Source organism: Echinops telfairi, unplaced genomic scaffold (assembly GCF_000313985.2).
Source record: "Echinops telfairi isolate 266 unplaced genomic scaffold, ASM31398v2 ScPeMD7_7436;HRSCAF=8474, whole genome shotgun sequence".
In the NCBI taxonomy this organism is placed as follows: Eukaryota; Metazoa; Chordata; class Mammalia; order Afrosoricida; family Tenrecidae; genus Echinops; species Echinops telfairi.
This window is the reverse complement of record NW_022111336.1, coordinates 3,976,632-3,999,359: the sequence shown is the minus strand read 5'-3', so window position 1 is coordinate 3,999,359 and position 22,728 is coordinate 3,976,632. Positions and strand designations below refer to the sequence as shown.

General features: G+C 40.3%; 1 protein-coding gene across 4 annotated transcripts in view; it reads left to right on the top strand.

The window, feature by feature from the left end:
• The window catches only part of DMD (dystrophin), a 2,430,848-nt gene that overhangs the window by 1,800,706 nt on the left and 607,414 nt on the right, over positions 1 to 22,728 (top strand). For all 4 annotated transcript variants that reach the window (XM_045298663.1, XM_045298661.1, XM_045298660.1 and 1 more), the window contains one exon: positions 6,247 to 6,401. In XM_045298663.1, the coding sequence (XP_045154598.1) occupies positions 6,247 to 6,401 (155 nt within the window). The remainder of the gene's footprint in view (positions 1 to 6,246; positions 6,402 to 22,728) is intronic.

Here is a 22,728-nt window from a genome sequence, read left to right as displayed (position 1 = left end):
TCTTTTGAATCACAATCATTGGAACCTCATGACCAGTTGGGCTGCTCACCATGGGATTGGCAGTTTGAATCCACCACCTGCTCCCACGGGAGAAGGAGAAGTTTTCCGGCTTCCATTCAGATTTATAGCCCCAGAAACCCTAAGCAACAGTTCTACTCTGCTCTCTAGGGTTACAATGAGGCAGAATTGGGTGGGTTAGAACAAATGTCTATTTTATTTTTTAATGAATATTACAATACATATTTAAAAAAATAAGCAACATCCAACCAGAATATTTCAATCATTAAATGAAGCCCTATTTTAGAGTTGCAGCATGTATAGACAATGACTGACAAACTCGGAGCCCCTTGTTTGGTTTGGCATTCAGTAGGGAACTACCGTGTGGTAAATATAGTGTGGTGTGTTAACAGCAGTGACAGCGCTATGGTCAGTGGTAGTAGGGATGATACCAAATGAAGGCGAATTCACTGCCATCATGCCACTTCTGACTCATGGCAACCCTATACAGGGGTTTCCGAAGCTGTAAATCTTGATGGGAGCAGACAGTCTCATCTTTCTTTCACAGAGCTGCGGGGGTAGGGGGACTTGAACCGTTGACCTTGCAAATAGTCTAAAGCTTACCCGACCACGCCACTAGGGCTCCTCTGATAATAAGCATGATGGCTAATAGTTATTTAATGTTTTGGGTATGCCAGGCACTCTTGACCTTCCACTGCTTCTCTCCTGTCCTCTCCTCCCCTCTAGGATTAGTATTAATAGTTCTTACAAGTTTAAAAATAAGTGAAAAGAATTAAAACACACCAAAAAGATCACTTAAGCCTCTCGCACTTACTTCAGGGTGTCTCAGAGTCCACAATCGTGTTTCGGCACCAAATATTTTTTACAAACACCATCCTAAGAGTGCACAGCAGCCTATTAGGTTGGAATATGGGCTGTGGTTTTCCGGCTTAGGGACACACTCCTTGTTGGACTTAGCATTTTATGTTCTTCATAGAAAACACACACACACACAATCATATTTTCCTAGGCTAGTGCTCACGCTATTTTAAAGTTTTCACACACCATGATCACCACACAAACAATTCCCTGTAGTGTAGACCATTGTAAATGGAATTCAGGGAGAAAAGCAGGGTGTGTGAATTCAATTGTATTTCTGAATTTACACTCCTTCTGTGGCTTGGCATAATCCCAGTCAGAAACTTCACAGTGGTAGGCAAAGTTGGTCAAGGTCATGGCTTCTGGTGCGAATGACCCTTGGGTAAAGCCCAGAGTAGTCAGCGTATTTACCTCAAGAGGAAAGGAAACCAGTTTGTGGTGAAAGCCTTCAGAAGGGCAAAAAGCAAACTGCAATTGCGGAGGACCTTTGTGTTCAGACAAGGGCCTTTTAGCCCTCTCAATGTTATTCAAGGTCAGTGGCAGGTTTTTGTTTTCCTTTTTAAACCTGCATCCTTGTGAAATCTGGGCAGTATTTGGTGAGGGTTGGCATTCAGTCAAAAATTCCTTAGGTGTACAAATGTAACTTTCAGTGTGAATACAAATTGGGAGAAAAATATATGCATGAGCATTTTTGCCTTTCAAGCATTAAAGGATATCAAAAGGCTCTGGTTTGAAGTCAAACCTCATTCCTTTGCTACCTTTTCACTCGAACGTCTCTAATTTAGCTCTAGCTTCAACTTTGGAGACCTGGGAAAATTCTAGTATATTTTACAGCTTCCACTTTTAGCTATTTTTTATGGTCTATAAATTAGATCCAAAGAGTATATCTTTTCATATTTAGACTTTTCAAACAGTGCCCCATCAGTGATGAGTGGTTTTCAAAATGTTTGCTCTGCTCAGGCAAAAGAACTGATGTTAATTACAGTCCCTCAAATTTTTTGTTTCTATTTTGACTTTCTAAGCCTGCTGATAATATGGTCATAGATAGGTTCATGAGTATTTCTTTTACAAGTGTATCCTTCTTAGGAGGAATTATCCCAAAAGAAAGCAATCATATCATTGGTGTAAGTTTTTTCTGTTTGTTTAGTTTTGTTTTGCTTATGTCGTTGACTAGAAATTTAATTGAAGTGGATCATAAGCTTGTCTTTTAAAATGAAAGCAGCATTCTGGAGAATAAAGGCATGAGTCATTTCTATCTTAAATGCAGGACTTGTATCCTTATCGGTTTGGCCTTAGAGAGAAGAAGGAATGGAGAGGTAATCTGATATCTTCAGGACATTTCTAGATGTGGTGCATCTTGAAGGAGGGCAGTGTTTTACTTCCGTGGGGATTTTGAATAGCATGGGGGTCTGAAAAGTGGAAATAATAGGGGTAGCAGAGCTTGGGGGAGAGGAGCCCTGCAGAAAGTCAAGCATTCCACAAGGATGCATTTTAATTGGCTTCTAGCAGCAGCCAACTACACTCTATCTTTAGATACTTTCTATCTGCTATTCCTTTAGCAGAGTTTAGTGATACTTGCTTTAGTGGCCGATTAGGGTTCTGTTTTTTGGTACTGGTTTGGTCGTCTGAGAGTCGGGTACCTATATGCACTAGATTATTTGGGTTAGTGGCTAGAATAGAAGGTTTGAGCTAACTGAGAAATGCCAGTGAACGTACACGATAGATTTTCCAGCAAGAATAGTCCAATTCACCATACTGAAACTATTCTAAGAGGTATTAATTCATATTAATACAAATGAACAAAGTTGAAACCAAATATTAATCTGAAAAGATTCCTCTTTTCAAAAACACCAATTATTTTCAAAATTCTTTTCCCCTATCAATTCACAGCTGTGCATTCATGCACTTAAAAATAGTGTGTCTACAAATTGTGTTCTGTTTTTTATTTATGATTTCTGTGGATATTTACTGCATATTAGACCATTAGGTTGCTCTGTTATGTTATTTTAATAACCCCTCATTAAACATTGAAAATGTTTCTCATTTTTTAAATTATTTTAGTTAATGAATATCTCTATTCCTATAGTATATTTCTCTTCTTTTAAATATTTTATTAGGATAAAGTACCAGCTATGAAATTGCTAGGAATTTGTATGGAACTAGATACCTATTGCCAAGTTTTCTTAGTAAGTATTGTCCTCAATACAAGGGGCCTTCAAAAAGTTTGTGGGAAAATTCCATTAACTTGTAATTCTATTTTTCCATAAACTTCTTGGAGACCTCATACATTAGCATGATATCTTGGCCACAGTACTTTATTTATTTCTTATTTAAAGGTTAAATGAAAAACTTTACATTATTTATCTTGTTCAAAATACCTGCTATAATTCTTCTGTCTAAATGAGCCTTAGTAGCACTATGGTTTAGAGGTTGAGCTGCCAAGTAACCAAAAGTTCAAACCTACCAGCTTTGCCAAATGGTAAAAATGAGACGATCTGCTCTTGTTGGCCCAGGAGGTTATGAGTTAGACTTCGAACCACAAGGTCAGCAATTCAAAACCATCTGCCATGCTGTGAGAGGAAGATAAAGCTTTCTACTCCTATAAAGGTTTACCACCTCAGAAACACATAGGAGCAATTCTATTCTGCCCTAGAGGATTAATATGAGTAAGAATCAAATCAATGGCAATGAGCTTTAGAGTTCCTGTAAAGATTTACAGTCTTGGACACCTTATATAGGGTCACGATGAGTTGTAATCCACTCTAGGGCATTAAGTATCATTCTATAGAAGGAGCCCTAGTAGTGGAGTGGTGAAGTGCTTGGCTGCTAATTAGGAAGATTGGCAGTTCTAACTCACCAACTTCTCTGCGGGAGAAAGATGTGATCGTCCAGTTCCATAAGCAGGACAACCTTGGAAATTCTAGGAGGTAGCTCTACTCTGTCCTACAGGGTCTCTATGAGTCCAAATGAGCTCAAAGGCAGTGTGTTTTATTCTGTCTGTTTATTATCCACTTAATCTACCAAGTGGAATATGACATTAAGTATTTTAGCAATTTAATATTATCTTAACATTTAGAAGGCTTCTCTAAGGCTTCTCTGTGCACTTGCATAAGTTTTTGATAAAAAATTCACATTTCATTATGTCTTAGGTTTGGGTCTTTCTCTCACTGCCATTGAGACCATGCCGACTCATAGTGACCCTTTAGGACAAGGTAAAGCAAACACTCCTTTTAAGTCAATTCTGACTCATAACAACCCTATAGGGCAGAGTAGTTATTACCTCTTTACAGGCGTAGAATAGCTCATCTTCCTCCAGCAGAACAGCTGGTGGTTTTGGACTTTTGACCTCACGGTGAGCAGCTCAACACATAACCCAAACCAGTAAAGGCCTATGTAGGCAGAGAAAGAGCCTGGTGGTAGAGTGGATGATACATTGATCTGCTAACCACCAGCCACTCCACAGGAGAAACATGAGACTGACTTCGCCCTTAAGGATTTAGTCTCGGAAACCCCAAGGGGTGAGGGCAATTTAAAATGGTTTGCTACAAATAATAGAAATATTTATGAAACTAAAACATCAAAATGCAAAACTATTATTTCTTGACATATACTCCATCTAGGTCTATTCCCTTCTGAAGGTGGTGTTTCCATCTCTTGCACCTTTCATAGGAGAATTATGCAAGCTTCAGTTACACCAAGTCAAAACTGCAATTTTCATCCTCAGGAACTCAATGTACGTTCCTGTTCATTGTTCTTTGAGTTCAGAGAACAAAAAGAATTCTGAAGGAGGACAACAGAGTGGTGTTGGGGAGATGGAGTAAGGTTTTCCAAGAAAAATTTTCACAGGGTACCCCTCACTGCCCTCAAAGAATGAATGGGCACATTGTGAGAATGGGAAACAATTCCTTGGAGAAACTTTTCAGGCCTTTTTTCTTACACTTTATTTCTCAAATGTTTTAAAACTTCTTTCTACTATTCCCCTATGGTCGTCCTATGCCCACAGACAAAATCTATCAAGAGTACTTTTTTGGAATCCAAAACCAACAAAACACCCTCCCCAAAATAGTTTCTATAGCTTTCTGTGCTGACCTCTCTGCCTTGAATGTAACTGATCCAGCAGATCCCCTCCGCAGCCAGTGTTTGGAGTGAACCTTTATGGTAGGCACCCCACCACATCTAACACATCTAACACTGATGCCAGAGACATGGTTAAACCTTTTGTTCCTGGAATAAACCATATCCTTGCATCTTCAGACATGGCTTTACTTCAAGGAAGTGGCTCAAACAACTGTGGAGCCTGTCATATCCCAATCAATGAGTCAGGTGGAAAGCTTCTCCTGACTTATATGGTTGCAGACTCCAATGGCACAAGAGGATGAAGAGTTAGCAGATCCCAAGATCTACAGGTTCGATGACAGGGTGCTGGATCATATCCTAAGAACTGGAGTCAGATGAGGACAAGTTGGATGCAGGAGAGAGAGAGAGAGAGAGAGAGAGAGAGAGAGAGAGAGAGAGCTTTGCCAGAACTTCCATATATATTGCATCTAAGCCACACTTTTCAAGAAAACTCCTGTTATAGGATCACAGCATAGGGGATGATTAGAGAATACTGAGAATCTTAGCCTAGCTAGGGTGACACATAACATAGACCAACACAATATATTTCCAGATGAAGCCTTTCATGGGTCTACTTCTGCCTTTGGAATCTGATGGTCTCAAGTGCTGTAATGGGTAGTTGGATAATAGTCAATTACCAAACACAAAGGAGAAAACATAAGTGCATTGGTTTAACATGATTCTTGTATTGGAATATTATTCTGATTTAATTGTAGGATATTTTAAAATGAATTATGACTAAAATGATACTTTAAAAAATGTTACTAGAACGGCAGAGCGGTTCTTTTGTTGCGGTCCAGTATTTTCTATGTATGAGTTTATTTGAATACCAGTAGATGGCACTAATTACATAAACAACTCAACATATTAAAGAAGAAAAAGAAATTCATGGAATTTTATTTTCTTATTTTGGTATATGTCACATTCTCAACAATTATTTTTAAGCTTATTTTTATCGTTTGCTCTTTTCCATGATAAAATCAATGAAGCCCAGTTTATTTACAATTAATCGCTACCAAACTGAAATACTTGATTTTGTTTCTTGCTCAAGATGCTTCCTTGGAAAAGTTTTGTGAGGAGAAGTGGGTTGATTGACTAAATCGCATAGTCGGTTAAATCAATCAGGTAGACATGTTCTGACTTGGGTGTTCAGAAGTGATTTAAGAAGCATTTTAAGAAACTCCAACTAGAAATTTCAGAGGGGAAACATAACAAAAAAGTGACATTCATTCTCTTTCCTATGCACATCTACAGCAGTTGGCCAAAGACCTCCGCCAGTGGCAGATACATGTAGATGTCGCCAATGACTTGGCCCTGAAACTTCTCCGGGATTATTCTACAGATGATACCAGAAAAGTACACACGATCACAGAGGACATCAATGCCACTTGGGGAAGCATTCATAAAAGGTATGATATCATTTCTAAAACTATTCTTGGCTACAATGAAAATGAATGGGCAATGCAATTGTTTTCCCCAATCCTGCTAACTGGAACTTGTAAGGATTCAAGATGACGAATGTCAACTAAACTCACAGGCTTAGCTCAGTCTTCTTCTTTTAAAGATGAGGAATGTGAGATCTAATGAGATCAAATGATTTGTCATAGACACAAACTAGGGACAAGAGTAAGAGACTAGGCAAAAACACAAGACTGATTTTTACCTGCGAAGAGCCATTTATCATTTTGCTGTGAGGCCTAATTCCAGAGAACTCTCCACTCCCCATCCTTATCTGACTCAGAAGTCACTTGGTCTTCATGATGGATTCCATGAGCAAAGGCTCTGTCTATATTATCTGAGACATGACCACGTTTCGAGCCAGTGCTTTGTATATAACAAGAAGATGATATATTTATGTGGAATGATGATTCCTTTCTATAAAGTAGAATCACATTGTGTATGCTCTGGTACGTTGAGAATTGGTGCATGCTCCTTTTGGGATGAGTCAGAAAATGGGCAAATAGTCTCTGTATATTGATGATGAATACCACTGTCAAAGATAAGCAAACTTCAGAGAATGGCATAAATGATTGAAGAAGTCAGGAAGTCAGTGGGGTGGCCTTTTTTCTTTCTTTCTAAATGATTTTATTGAGGGTTCATACAGCTCTTATCACAATACATACAAGCATCTATTGTGTCAAGCATATTTGTTGCCATCATCATTTCCTTTCTTTTTTTTGAATCATTTTATTGGGGGCTCATACAACTTTTATCACTTTTGTGTCAAGCAGTTTTGTACAATTGTTTCCCTCATCATTCTCAAAACATTTGCTTTCTACTTAAACCTTGGTATCAGCTCCTCATTTTTCCCCTCCCTCCCCACTCCCCTTCCCTCATGAACCCTTAATAATTTATAAATTATTATTATTTTGCCATATCTTACACCATCTGACATCTCTCTTTACCCAGTACTCCACTGTCCATCCCCCATGGAGGAGGTTATATGTAGATCCTTATAATCTGTCCCCCCTTTTCTCCCTCATCTTCCCTCCACCCTCCTGGTATCACCACCCTCACCACTGGTCCTGAGGGGTTTATCTGTCCTGGATTCCCTGTGTTTCCAGTTCCTATCTGTACCAGTGTACATCCTCTGGTCTAGCCGGATTTGTAGGGTAGAATAGGGATCATGATAGTGGGGGGGGGGAAGCATTCAAGAACTAGAGGAAAATTGTATGTTTCATCGTTGCTACCTTGCACCCTGACTGGCTCATTTCCTCCCCGCGGCCTTTCTGCAAGGGAATGTCCAATTTCCCATACATGGGCCCTGGGTTCCCACTCTGCATGCCCCCTCATTCACAATGCTATGACTTTTTTTTTTTTTTTTTCAGTCTTTGATGCATGATACTTGATCCCTTTGAAACCTTGTGATCTCACAGGCTGGTGTGCTTCTTCCATGTCGGCTTTGTTGTTTCTCAGTTAGATGGCCACTTGTTATCTTCCAGCCTATAGGTCCCCAGATATTATATCTTTTGATAGCCAGGCACCATCAGTGTTCTTTACATTTGTTTATGCACCCTCTTTATCTTCAGCGATCAACAAAGCCCACATGGAAGAAGCATGCCATCATCATTTTCAAAACATTTTCTTTCCACTTGAACCCTTGGTATCAACTCCACAGTTTTCCACTCCCTCCTGCATACCCCTTCCCTCATGAACCCTTGATAATTTATAAATTATTATTTTTTCATGTCTTTCACTGATCGATGTCTCCCTTCACCCACTTTTCTGTTATCTGTCCCCCAGGGAGGGAGCTATATGTAGATCATTGTGATTGGTTGCTCCTTTCTCCCCCTACCTTCCCCTTCCCCTCCTGGTATTGTTACTCTCATTATGAGTCCTGAGGGGTTTATCTGTCCTGGATTCCCTGTGTTTCCAGCTCTTATTGGTACCCAGGTACATGCTCTAGTCTAGCCAGATTTATAAGGTAGAATTAGGATCATGATAGTGGCAGGGAGGAAGCATTAAAGAAATAGAGGGAAGTTGTATGTTTCATCAGTGCTATATTGCTGACTGGCTTATATCTTCCGTGGGACCCTTCTGTAAGGTGATGTCCAATTGTCTACAAATGGGCTTGGGTCTCCACTCTGCTTTTTTTTTTAAGAACACCAGTAAGAAGGTTTTTTTTTTTAACTGACAGCAGAAAGTCTTTGGAGTAACGAGTTAATGGTACAAGGAAATAGATCAAGTAAATCTTGAAACTGAATTAAAGATTGAATAATGAAAACTCTTGTAACATTTGATGTAAGTTGGTGAAACTGCAGAATAGAGAAGTTCTCTTTCTGAATTCCCAACAGTGGGCATTCAGAGGACCGTGAAACAGAAAATTGGGGCAAAGGCAAGTTTCATTAGAGGACTGACATTTAGAAGACATACTCTGAGTGACAAGGTTTTGACTTTCTGCTCTAAATACAAATCTGGAATTTGTTTGTTTAGTTACAGAACGGTCATTTAGGCTTAGAAAATCTTGTTCATATTAGATCAACTGTTCGGTCTCCAGAAGAAAGTATCTGCTTCTCAAGGAGAAGACTCTTTAGGAAAGCAAGTGAAGATCAGAAATCAATGTGGTGAGTTCAAGAAATGTAGACTAAAAAGGGATCAAGAGGAAAGCTGGTTCATGGTACTTGGGTTTCAGGAGACTGGCCTATTCCACTTCTACCCCTTTGTCTCCTATTCACAATCTTGGATTCCACAAGAGGCTCTCTCAATTCTGCTGATTGCATTCTTAAGGTCTTTTGATTATTCAGGGAAAAGGGTTTCCAATTTATTTATTTTTTAAAAAATATTTCTCTCTACATCTTTCAAATATAGAAAACATGTACTACTTTCCCACTGGGAAAGTAAATTAGAATTTTAGAAACGAACTGTTCCATACAGTATCTGCAATTCACCGTGTTAATTCTGACTCATGGCTCTAAAAGTTCCTCTTTGTTTTTTCTCATTTTACATATGCTCTTAAAGAAAGTCCATCACCTTGAGTGGTTTTAGTCTGCTGATTATGACCTAAGCTATTTTTCTAACCGAGAATTATTTTAAAGCTGAATTGGCTCAAAGCTCAGCTTGTCTTTGGCCTCCTCCAACCTTTTTTTACCAAATGCACATCATTCTCTTCCTGTGGTCCCTATCTAAGGGAGCCGTGCTAGCTTCCATCTGATTATCCAAATCAGAAGTCTAGATGTCATGCTTGATGCTTCTTGCATCCTACCTCAATAGAAAATCTATCACAAAGTTACTCACTGCCTAATTAACTTCCAAGTGTAGTCCTTTCTCCCCACCCCTACTATCTCACTACAATTTCTATTCTGAATGATGACATTGTTAGCCTAACTGATTTCTCGCCCATTAATCTTCCTGCCTTCGACCAATAATCCGTATAGAGTCCAGGATGAACATTCAAAAACGTAGGCATGTAGCTAACCTTCCTCCCACCTTTGCTATTTGAAGATAGTTCACACTCAATTGGCTACTATTACACTCTACATTAGAAATCCACATTGTATCTATGAGCATGGTGTCAAGGAGCAGAGATAATGAAGCCAGAGCATGCTTCGGCTACATGGTTTTTACTTATTTTATATTCTTATAGACCTTGTGCTTGATAGATAAAGATCAGAAAAACTCTTTATATAATGTTTTAGTCATTTGTCCATTATCTGGCCCAGCTAAACGTAGAAGTGACATAATCTCATCAGCACACTCTAAATTTCTATTTTCCAACAGAGTAGCCACTAGTTACATATAGCTCTTTGAATTAACTATAAGTCAATGCAATGTAAAGTTTCATTCTAATCATACCAGCCAACTTCCAAGTCCTTGAGGGGTATCTGTAAACAGTAACTGTCCTGTTTTACAGCACAAAGTAGAATATTTCCATCAGCACAGACAATTTTATGGATAGTTCTGCTATTGATCCTTTTGGTCTGTTTAACCAAGCAGTTAACGGTCATTTATAATGATTTATGTGCTTTGCTACTTCAAAAAGAGTTATTGCCCACTTGTACAAATAACAAGGTGTTTCCTTTGCAAAGGGGTTCATTTTATTCCATTTCCTTATTTCCACCTTATTTCCCTGATCTATTTTCTAATGTTGGTATTTAAATCTCAAAAACTGCAGTTATAGTAGGCTATCGGAACTTTAATTTTTGTTATTAATCTTATAGACTCAATTTTAAAGGGAACAATTAATAATATTGGTATTTGGGCTTTCGGGGAACATGTATCTTTGACAAATGCCTTTCCCCAAGATTTTTTCACATACGAGAGTCTTAGTTGAAATTATCCTAATTACATGATTACGCAGTTCAAGTTAAATATCATCCCTATCGATTGATTTATTGCCTACACTAAAATTGTGACTCATCTGGCGGGATCCATGCAAAATTTTTGCATATGAGGCTGCCTACTTAAAGGAGAGTTGGCTGACTGCGAGTTTATGATATAATCAAAATGCAAAACTCAGCTGATTTTGTTTGGGATTTTAGTATTTAAGTGTTAATAAACCAGAGGTATCTCCTAGGTGTACAAGGGCTCGTGGCCGAGTCTTTCTCAGTTGCCATATGTATCTGCAAGGGATTCCTCTCCCATTCATGAAAAGAAAAAGGTGTGGTGGCCGGGGACACTGCTTCTCAATTCCACCCGGCAGTTGGAAAACTCGCCTCTGAGCACAGATCATCACTGGGACCTGTGGACGAAGATGTTTGGTTTTTCTGGTCCTATTCCCTCTAGAGTCCATGTTAACATCTAAAGGCAGAAGTGGGGCCCTCGACAACTTCATTTCTTTCTCTTCAGTCTCTGTGAATAGATATGAATTTGTGAATAAGATAATATTAGATGTGGATATTACAAATTATTGCGAGGAGCCTCTAAGGATTAGATTTCAAGGACTGCCATCTGGCTGATGACTTTATGATGACACTGTCATGAGATTTCATTTCCTTATTTCTATTCCAGTATCACTCTCTAAACACAAAATGAGAATTAACTCTGCCTTGTGTGCCTGTAGGTGTGCGAGAGCCTCCCGCAATACTCAGCCGGCAGGAGCAGCTGCTTTTCAGTAGAGGGGCTGCCTCTAGCCGAAGCGATCTGAACACAGCTGGGCATTCCTCACCCAAAGCCCTCCTGTTTCCAAAATGTCAGAGGAATGTGAATATACACATATGGATGCATGTATATATTTATATGTGTATATGCAAATACACTCTTGTATACACACATGCACCCACACTATTCCTAAATATATCTCAGTAGTCTGTTTTTAATACTACATCCCAGATTTTAATGACCACAGTGAATAGTTGATGAACTGACAAATTGTCTGTGTTTTCCATCTTTGGCTACTGTAAAGGCACTTGGAAGTCACTCCCTAGAGAACTAAACCAAGACAACCCAAATTCACTGCCACCGAGTCCACTCTGTCTGAGGGCTTCCCTACGAAATAGAGTAGCTTGGCAGGAGTAGAAAGCCTCCCATGGGGCAGCTGGTAGTTTAGAACTGTGACCTTGAGGTTAGCAGCCCATGGCTTAACCCATCATACCACCAGGTTCTCCACTCACAGGATGGACTCCCTTTTCTCCAGTCCTTTCTCCTCTGAAGGAAACAAGATAAATCCTAATGTAAGTGTGGATGAGCCCTGGTGACTCAGTGCTTAAGCATTTAGCTTTGAATTAAAATGCTACAGTTCGAGTTATCCATCCAGTTGCTTCCTTAAAGAATTTGGAAGGTTTGGAAACCCTAGGGAGCATTTCTACTTTGTCCTGTACTACAGGATCCCTATGAATTGGAACCGACTTGATGCCAGTGGTTTCTGTTTGGGTACACATGTAACAAAGTACTCCTCTAGATGGGCACCGCATTTCTTGTAACTTCTCCAGCGTGTCCTTCAGGTACTTATTCGGCTTGCTTTCCCCAGGATCTTTAATTTCTTATTTCTGCTTACCCCTTCCTTTCAGCCAACCAACACGCTTAAGCATCTCTCTTCCTAAAAAGACTTTTCGTAGATACTTTCTTTCCTATCCAGCTACACTCGTGTCTTAGCTAGCTAGTGCTGCTGTAACAAAAGCACCCAAACTGCATGGCTTTAACAAACAGAAATGGACTTCCATACAGTTAGAAGACTGAACGTCCAAATTCAGGATGCCAGCTTTAGGGGCCTGCTTTCTCTCCTTCTTCCGCTCTCTCTTCCCTCCGGGGAAAGTCTTTGTCTCTTCTGGGTTTTTGCTCCTGTCCTTGTCTCTCGGGATTCTGCTCCTGGGTGATCTGTATGTGGCATGACTTCTCTTTTCTCCTCTATGTGTTTGGGCTCTTGTTTGTTTAAGCCTTTTAAATCTGGGAAGAGATTGACTTCAAACACATTCTACAATAATACTGATTCATTATCATAACAAATAAAAATCACTTCAAATGGGATTATAACCATAGGTAATGGTGTTAGGGTTTACTGCACATGTTTTGGGGCCATACAATTCAATCTGTGACAAGTTATTTCTCTCTTATCATTAACATTTTTTACACATTGATCCATATTTTTTGCAAATATTTTTATTCCAAGCTAAGGCAGACATCATCTCATTCCACAGTTTAATCACATCAAGCAGTATTATACAATTGCTACTATAATCAGCTTCAAAATCTCTCCAATACTCCCTGTTTGGTATCCAGTTTTTTAAGCAATAATTGACATCTGTTGCCTATGTATCAGCTCTTGGGAAGGCTTTGATTGACTTACAACTGACTCTTCCAACACCACCACCAAACCAAAGCCTTTGCCTTTGAGTTGACTCTGATTCATAAGGTTTCTGGGGCTGTCAATCTTTAATGAGGCGGCGGTTAGTGGTCCAATGCTGGTTAAAAACAACAAAACAGCCATCAAGTCAATTTGGGCTCATCATGGATCCTAGTATATATTGAAGACAGAATCCAAAGTTTTGTTTGATAGTAGATTGGATTAAATTGTGGAAGAAAGCAAAGAGTCGAAGAAGACTCCAGAGTGTTTAGCCTGAGTAACTGGAAGGCTCAATTCCCATTTACTGAGAAGAGCCAATCTCTCAGAAGAACAAACTGGGGAAGAGAGATGTAGACGTGCTACATTTGAAATGCCTGTTGGGAATTCAAGTGGAGATGTGACGCCGATAGCTGGATACACAAGCCTTAACTTCTTGGGAATGGTAGTGGCTGGAGATATTCAGTTGGTAGTTGCCATAATCATCAAAGTATGTGCCTTTTCCTCCAGACAACCTTTAATGGTAAAATCCTGTTCTGAATGTTCTCCCTTTTTTCCCCTACATATTTTGTGATAGCCTTGTCTGTTGGCTCCAACTACTATATCCAATAAGACTCCTTAATCTTTTTCACCAGAAATGTGCTTCTAGCCACTTACCGTACATGTCCACTTGTATACCCTACAGACTACAAACCATCCAAACAAGAGCTGCTCATCTGCCCCCCAAGCTATGCTAGACAGCCTGTGTATTCACTGGAGTTTAATTGTCTCGCTTAATTATATCTAAAACGAAGAATCTAAGAATGACCCATGGGGGCATTAGTAGTAGTTCAATGGTAGAATTCTCACTTTTCAGGCAGAAGACTCATGTGTAGCTACCACCTGCCCATAGGTGGAAATCTGCGTTAGTTGCTATGATAAGGAAAGGCTTCCGCAGAGAGTTTGCCGACTGAGGCGCACTAGGACGGAAAGCCTGACAAGCGACTTGCAGAAGTCAGCCTATCTTTCACAAAGACCCGATCCTCACCCTACCATGGAGGTGGCACAGGACCAGACAGAATCCCCTCCTGTGGTGAATCAACTCAAAGAACTAAAATAAAACCAAAAAGAAACAAAGCCACAGCCATCAAGTCACTTCCAACATATAATGACCCTGTAGAACAAGGTAGAGCTGTCCCCCGTGAATTTCAAAGACTATATATCTTTAAAGAAGTAGAAAGCCTCATCTTTCTCCCGTGGACCTTCTGGTGCTATGGAGCTGCTGACAATCTGGTTAGCAGCCCAACGGTAACCATTGCACCACCAGGCATCCTCAAAGGCAGCTCGCACATAAAAAATATATATCACCTTTCACCTTTCCCACTCTCTCTTTAAATTACCTTCCAAATCCTCCGAATTCTCCTTTAATCGTTGCTCTACAAATGATTTTCTGTCCTTTATCATTGTTGCCGGGTCCTTAACATAAGTCCTCTTTGTTTGCCTGCGAGACTGTGAGCACCTTTTCTTAGCTCTCCCTGCCAGTCACAAGAGACTACACTTACCTGCCCTTCACACATGACCCAGAGTTTTCCTTAAGACAGCTTCACTTTCCTTACAAGTTGCACTTTGCTGCCAGCACTTTTTTTGTCCTCTGAAGGCCTGCTGGATGATGTTCACATATGTGGTAGACTCCTCAAAGCATACACACATTTTCCTGAGTGTAAGAATTAATCCCTCAGTCACATCAAAGCCTATACTCGTTGTAGGGAAGAAACACAATTTGTGGCCCAGAGTTTTCTTATTTGCTTGCTCATTTTTGTAGGAGGGGAACCAGACATGCCTGTGTCATGATAGAGCTTTAGGTTTTCTCCCTGAAGTCTGTCCTTTATTGAGACGTTTTTGGAATGTCTCTCCTGTACCTGCCTGAGGATTGCTGTATGGATTCCAGAACACTGGTGTATTGTTTTATAACCACACCTTACATTTTGTTCAACAATTGTATTCAATAATTGCTGCTGACTGAATTGAATGAAACACTTCTTCAGATTGGGGGTATAAAAGGACCTTGGCTTAAATTCAAAAACTTGGGGGATGAAGAGTTGCTGCCCTTGAAGCAACGTGAAAGCTTGGGCTATATTGCTAATAAGATGTTTAACATGTAGTCTCTGATTAAGTTGAAGGCTGTTGATACTCTATTTGTACTATAGTAGAGTCATGAATGTGAAACCTAAAATGACCCTAAAGCCAGTAGTTTGACCCTCTCATTTTAGAGGATCTTATTTTAACTTCCCTCTCACACAAAATCTCTTATACCTTTTAGTCTGTCTTAAAGACCCAAAGGATCTGTTTTTTATTTATATATATATATATTTTTTTAATTCCATCCATTAATGCTTCCTTGTCCCGGTGGTTCAGTGGTTGTGCATTGGACCGCTAACCGCAAGGTCAGCGGTTGGAAACCAACAGCTGCTCCTCAGGACAAGGAGTTGGCTTTCTACTCCAGGGAGAGTTACATCTCAGTAATCCACAGCAGCAGTTCTAACCTGTCCTGTGGTTTGCTGTAAGTCACAATTGCAATGCAACGGCAGTGAGTAAATTTGGTTCTGGTTTTTAAACTTTATAGAAGCAAACAGCTTTAGTTTCGAACGGGTGACCTTGCCATTACCAACCTAATGTAGAACCCACTATGCCACCAGGGCTCCATTAGGATTGTATAATACCTGTGGTGTGCAACTTTGGGATTCTGGACCAGGGAGTGTCCTGATCTATATGTCTCTGAGAGGCTCTTGGCAGTAGCCGCCTGTTTCATTTTATGCCATCTCCCTCCAAGTAATTAGAATGTTCCCAGCTCGTAGGGATTGCATGCAGAAGCAGACCTTTGGAACCTATCACTGGGTGGTTTTACTGGTGTGGAAAATTACCTGGTGATGTCACCAACTAGCCATTTTCTTTCTAACCCAGTCCTGAACTGGGTTCTACTAACACCCCAAAATGTATGCTTAGGCATGTGCCTACATATAGCTTACTAATGAGATTTTTTAACTCAAAAATTAAAAACAAACAAGCAATCAAAGCTTTAATTTGTTGCATACAGGGGAATTATGGGGCAGCAATTGATCTTCCCTTGCTTCAATTGTGAATTTAGTATTTTGGTGGCTAAAGTCAAACACATGGAAGAAGATTTCACTGGAATGGTTTAGGTGAACCATTATTATTCACAACAGCATTATAGGACTAGGGAATTTTCTTTATTTTTTTTCCTTTGCTTTGCATTCAAATCATTCTCAAGAAGAGTCCTTTTTAAAAATATTTTGCTTATATTTTGAAAGTTGACGTATCTTGATAAATGGATACAATCATCATCTGACTTTCAGTGTTTACCTGTATAATTTAAGCTGTCTCATGGACTGGAGATCTTTTTATTTTGTTTTTCAGTTTAATCTCTATGAACCACAGATTCAAGTGTGTTTCTTATACTTAAAAATTATGGGGAACATATAGGTATTAGTCGGTGCTATGGAATTTAAACTTTATAATCCCGTCCAAACCCTTCCCCCCCCCCAAAAGACCCGTATAAGCAGTGTTAGTGGGTGCTCTTCAAGAGTTAAAAATGGTTCAAGGGCAATTGGTTTGGTTTGGATTTAGATGATGGCCAGCAGCAGCCCCACTAGGGGAAACTGGATAGCATCCCTGGCTTATTAAATCAGAGTCTGGCTTAGGTCCCTTATCTTACATGGAACAGTTTTGGCTTCTTGAGCCCAGCAGAATGGGAACTTCTGGCAAGTCCTCCCTCCTTGCGAGCCCAGAGCCCAACAGCCCTGTGGCTGCAGGGCTTTGTGTTGCTGTGCCATTTCTGACCTATGGAGCTGTTTATTTTGTTTCTAAGCCCAGGCTGTGTCTTTTTGTTGTTGTTGTTGCTGCTGTTTGATAGTCCACCTACAATTTTTATGTTCTTTTCTTTTTAAAATATTCCTCATGCTATGAATTAACCTTACTTACTATAGAAAAAATTGAACCATATGTAATTAAAAGTGAAGCACCTATAACCTTTTTATTATAATTTTATTTTATCATATCGTGGCAAAAATGTGCTGAAATTATTTTCAGATAGTGGTTTTTGTGTGCCTCCATATTACCACCCCTTGCTTTTAAAAATCATGATCATATTTTTGGGACCCTTGGTAGTGTAGTGGATTATACCTTAGGCTGCTAACATCAAGGTCAGCAGCTCAAAACCAATAGCCATTTTCCATGAGAGAAAGATGAGAGTTTTTAGTCCCCTAGATTTATAATCTCGGAAACCCGCAGGAGCAGTTAAATTCTGTCCTGCAGAGTAGCTGTGAGTCAGAATCCACTTGATGGCAATGCTTTTAAATTTACTTTATTCAAAAGCCAAATAGGAGCTCTCATGAAGATACCCCCCAAGTTTGGCAGTTCGAACCCACCGTCCACTGCATGCAGGAAAAGATCTGGCCATCTGTCTGCATAAAGATTACAGCCCTGAAAACACTATGGGATGATTAGCTGTTGAAGTTCAAATTAATTTTTTCATAGCTTGCTTTGTCAAGTATTTAAAGAACACAAACCATCCATAAAGTGACCAAATGTGATTTGCATCCACAAAGGATTAAAATGGAAAAGCCATTCATGATGATTCATTATACCTTTATGTGTTTCCCTGTGTGTTTATTTGAGTTGTAACTTATTGACACGCAACATGTCAGTAGATACCAAAAAACAAATCAGATTCATTGTCCTTCAGTCTATTCATTGCCACCTTATGTAAGGTTTTCAAGACTATAAACCTTTACAGGACTATCTAGAGAGTTTGAATCGCTGCCTTTGAAGTTAGCAGCCCAATCCTTACCTGAAATGGCACTGCTCTCTTTAGCTTGAGTCTAGCTCTTGACCTTTATTTAGAGCTGATATTCCAACCCAAATCTGTAACTCCAGGTCCTGCATTTCTTTCATTGTTTTATAGTTGAGCCATCAAGTTAGAGGGAGGATTTTGGCAGCTTTTCACAGTAATATCATTTCAACTCTATTATCTTCAATATTGTCATCAGTGACTTGGATGAAGATGTAGATAGCATCTTATGAAATTTACCAATGGCACAAAGCATGGACAAGAGGATATCCAGAGCCAAAAGCATTTCAACATTGAAGTGGTGGGCTAAGAATTGAAAGAAGGCTAAGTGTAAGATGCTGTTTGTTGATCCAGAAGAAAAGTACAATCAGGATAAAGACCGACTGACTTAGCCTAGGCTCCCTGGCAACAGCCTCTGTCATTGTCCGATAGAAGCGAAGGAGTTGGGAATGAGCAGAGGGAGAAGTTAACCTGTAGAGAATCGGAGGCACCAGAAAGCTCCAAGGGGTCTCTGGAACTTGGAGGGCTGTTCAGACATCCGGAAGAAAGAGGAAACTTTCTGCTCCTGTAAAGAAGTACAGTCTTGGAACACCACAGGGGTGGTTCTACCCTGTCCTATAGTCACTACGAGTCAGAATTAACTCGATGGCAGTGAGGTTGTTTTGGTTTGTTTGTTTTGAGTCAGAGACATCCCAAATGGAGTTTTAAAAGAAAGCCTTTGGTACTCCATTATCATTCAGTTATTGGCCCCTTATCCACCTCTGAGAAGGGTATAATCTTGGGTAAAACAGTCCCCTGCACAGAGAAGGACAATTTCCAGTGAGGGGAGCAACTATGAGCCCTCAGATTCTCATTATTTCCAGCTGCTGGGGCTTTGGTCCATGGGTCCCCTGACGGGAAGTGGGTGTCTTAGCTGAGCATCAAACTGTGATCCTTGGACTAGTGGCATTGGCATCACCTATGAGCTTGCTAGAAATTCAGATGGATGAATCCTACCTCAACCTCCTAAATCAGAATCTCTGGGAATGGGGCCCAGGAAACAAGCTCTCCAACCAACATCCAAGTGATTTCTATGCACCTTAAAGATTGAAACCCACCAAAGCCCATTCAGAGTGGGAAGGTGCAGAAGCAAGCACTTGTACACGCTCCCTCCTGTGCTTGCCACCTTTCACCCTGCACCTGCCCAGGCATTATAGGGCTGTTAACAAGAACAGTTAAGAGTATCTTCAGCTGGTTAAAGTCAGGAGAGGGAGAGATAGACCAGACTTCAATTCGGTGCACCAAGATATGAATGCAACATACCGTCATGTAGCGGGGAATTAATAGATCGGTCTGAGAGACCGGCCCCAATTCCAACTATGTGGGCCCCCCACCCCAAGAATTCAGACAGCAGCGCTGAAGCTACAGCTTGGGGGGAGAGGCACGTCTGATCAGAGCACACAGGCCCACCAAGCCCCGAGGACGATATTCTTGCTCCGAGCAGCCAATGCACAGAGAGGACCATAGGGCCGGCCCCACCCTGAGACACTATGTCCTTCACTGAACCATATTGCTATGGAGGACAACACTGGAGACACAGTTCTGGAATTATGCATGATCTGACCTCATCACACTGAGGCGAAACACTAAGGGCATGCAACAGAACAGAAAGGGGAGTAAAGCAATACCAAAAATAGACTTCAGGGACAGAGAGTGGCACCCCATCAGACTCTACTGGAAAACACTTCTTCAGGTCACAAAACAGACCTGGAATTATTTATACGCTTTTCCTTTTTTATCATTGGCTTTCTTTTTGTTTTTTTTTGTTATATTTTGTTTATTTGTTTTGTCTTCCTTTTTTGTTTTGTTTAGCTTTGCCTTCTTTATGTGCTTATTATTGTCTCTGCAAGGCTATCTAGATAATATGGGCGGGATAAACAATTTGGAGGAGAAAACAATGGGGAGGTGGGAGAAAAGAAAGGGGGTGTCAACCAACCCAGGAACGAGGGAAAAACAAGTGAACTAAAATCGATGGAGAGAAGGGTGTAGGATACCTAATGGAGCTTAATCAAGGGTGATGTAACCGTGAGGAATTACTGAAACCCAAATAAAGGCCAAACATGATAGTGAGAAAAGAGCAGCGGTTCTCAACCTGTGGGTCGCGACCCCTTTGGGGGTTGAATGACTCTTTCACAGGGATCACCCAATTCATGACAGCAGCAAAATTACAGTTATGAAGTAGCAATGAAAACAATTTTATGCTTGGGGGGTCACCACAACATCAGGAACTATATTAAAGGTTGCGGCATTAGGAAGGTTGAAAACCACTGGACAAGTGGAAAGTAAAAGTAAATAGAGGAAAGAACTAGGAGGCAAAGGACACTTATAGAGGTTTAAATACAAGCATGTACATATGTAAACATATATAAAACTATAAGGAAATAGATCTATGTACTTATATTTATATGTCAAGTATTAAGGTAGCAGATGGACATTGGGCCTCCACTCAAGTACTTCCTTCAATGCAAAAACACTTTGTTCTAATAATCCAGCATTCTGTGATGCTCACCTTCCCAACACGATCACTGACGACAAATCAGGTGCATAAGCAAATGTGGTGAAGAAAGCTGATGGTGCCCGGCTATCAAAAGATACAGCTTCTGGGTCTTAAAGGCATGAAGATAAACAAGCGGCTGAGAATCAACATAGCCCACATGGAAGAAGCACACCAGCCTGTGTGATCATGAGGTGTTGATGGGATCAAGTATCCAGCATCAAAGACCCAGAACAAAAAATCATATCAATGTGAATGAAGGGGAGTGGGAAGTGCAGACCCAAAGCCCATCTGTAGAAAATTGGACATCCCCTTACGGAAGGGCCACAAGGAAGAGACAAGCCATTCAAGGCACAGTATAGCACCAATGAAACATACAAAATTCCTCTAGTTCTTTAATACTCACACCCCCCCCCCACTATCATGACCGCCAGTCTACGTTACAAATCTGACAAGACAAGAGCATGTACACTACTACAGATAAGAGGTTGCAACACAGGAAATACAGGACAAATAACCCCTTAGGATCAATAATGAGAATGGAGATACCAGGAGGAGAAGGGGAAGGTAAGGGGAGAAAGGGGAAATCTATCACAATGATCAACATAACACCACTACCCTCACCCTGGGAGATGAACAACATAAAAGTGGGTGAAGGGAGACAGTGGACAATATCAGATATGAGAATAATAATAATTTATAAATTATCAAGGGTTCATGAGGGATGGAGGGAGGGTGGGGGAGGGGGAGGAAAATGAGGAGCTGATATCAAGGGCTCAAGTAGAAAGAAAATGCTTTGAAAATGATCATGGCAACTTTGTACAAATGTGCTACAATGGATGGATGGATGGATTGTGATGTGAGCTGTAAGAGCCCGCAATAAAATGATTTAATTTAAAGAAAAAGAATGAAACACCACTAACTTTGCTCAGGAGCGTGACGCTTTGTGCTGGAGCTGTCCAGTGGTGGAGCAGGCTGCCTGCTAATGTTGTGGAGGTATTCACTCCGAGGTTAGATACTGTCTTTGCAGTCACTTGGTGTAATCATCGAAAGTATCAGGCTGATGCAAGATTTTAGCATCCTGGAACTCCTCGTATGCACTCCCAAGTGTAGTGGCTTTTCTGCCAATACTAGTTCCATTATATCTTAATAAATTCACCCAAGAAAGCGTTAAGTGGTCCAATAAAAGATACAAAAAAAGATTAGGTAATACCATGTTAAATCGAGGCAAACAAATTCCTCTCCCGTAGGATTAATAAGAGTCTTCATGATCTTGGATGGATTGTGAATCAAGAAAATATGTGTGTTAGGGAGTGTGTGGAAGAAGGAGATGTCAGTATAGAAAGTATCCCTCCCAGAATTTTGACTGATGAACCAGTTTCCCCAGAATTTCCCATGTCCCTGTGGCATGTGTTGTCAATATGTTTAGGATTGATAGCATAGCATGGAAACGGGCCCAGGACATCATATGGGGATCATCTGGTCCAGAAGGACCTGGACCGTATTCTCTAGTACAGTGACTCTACTCTTCACTGGGCCATAAGCCTATTCCTTTGCCATCCAAATCATGGGAAATTGTGTTAATCTTTGATTCCACTCAGATACACTGAACCCTGTCTATTGTTCCCCTATGACTATTATTCTCACCTCATATTCTGTTAAATTTTTATTTAACAATGGTATGAGCATAAATAAAGATAGTAAATAGAGACATGAGAGGAGAGTATGGAGAGAAGGAGGGAGGCAGGGAGAAAACTTAAGATTGATTCTCTAACAAAGCATATTTGACTCATATTGGATCTGTTTTCTTGAGACTTCCCACCATGAAGAGAGAAGGAAAATCATTTAGAATACACAATAGCAATCCTGAACAACTTTAGTAAAAGAAACCATACTCAGAGTAAGTCTCCATTTGAGAGAGAGCACTAGACAAGATCTTCAAGTCTATTATAATTGCTGAGATTCATTGTTGTTTGTATCTTCCGGAAGCAAATCCGCTTCACAGATATTCCATGATACCCCATCCTTAAAAACATTTGGATAGTGTAGGGCTCACTAGCTCTTGCAGTTTTTAACCCCACACAAAACACATAATGCATACTCTGCTAATGATTACTTTTAGCCTAATTGTTAGGTTGCTGC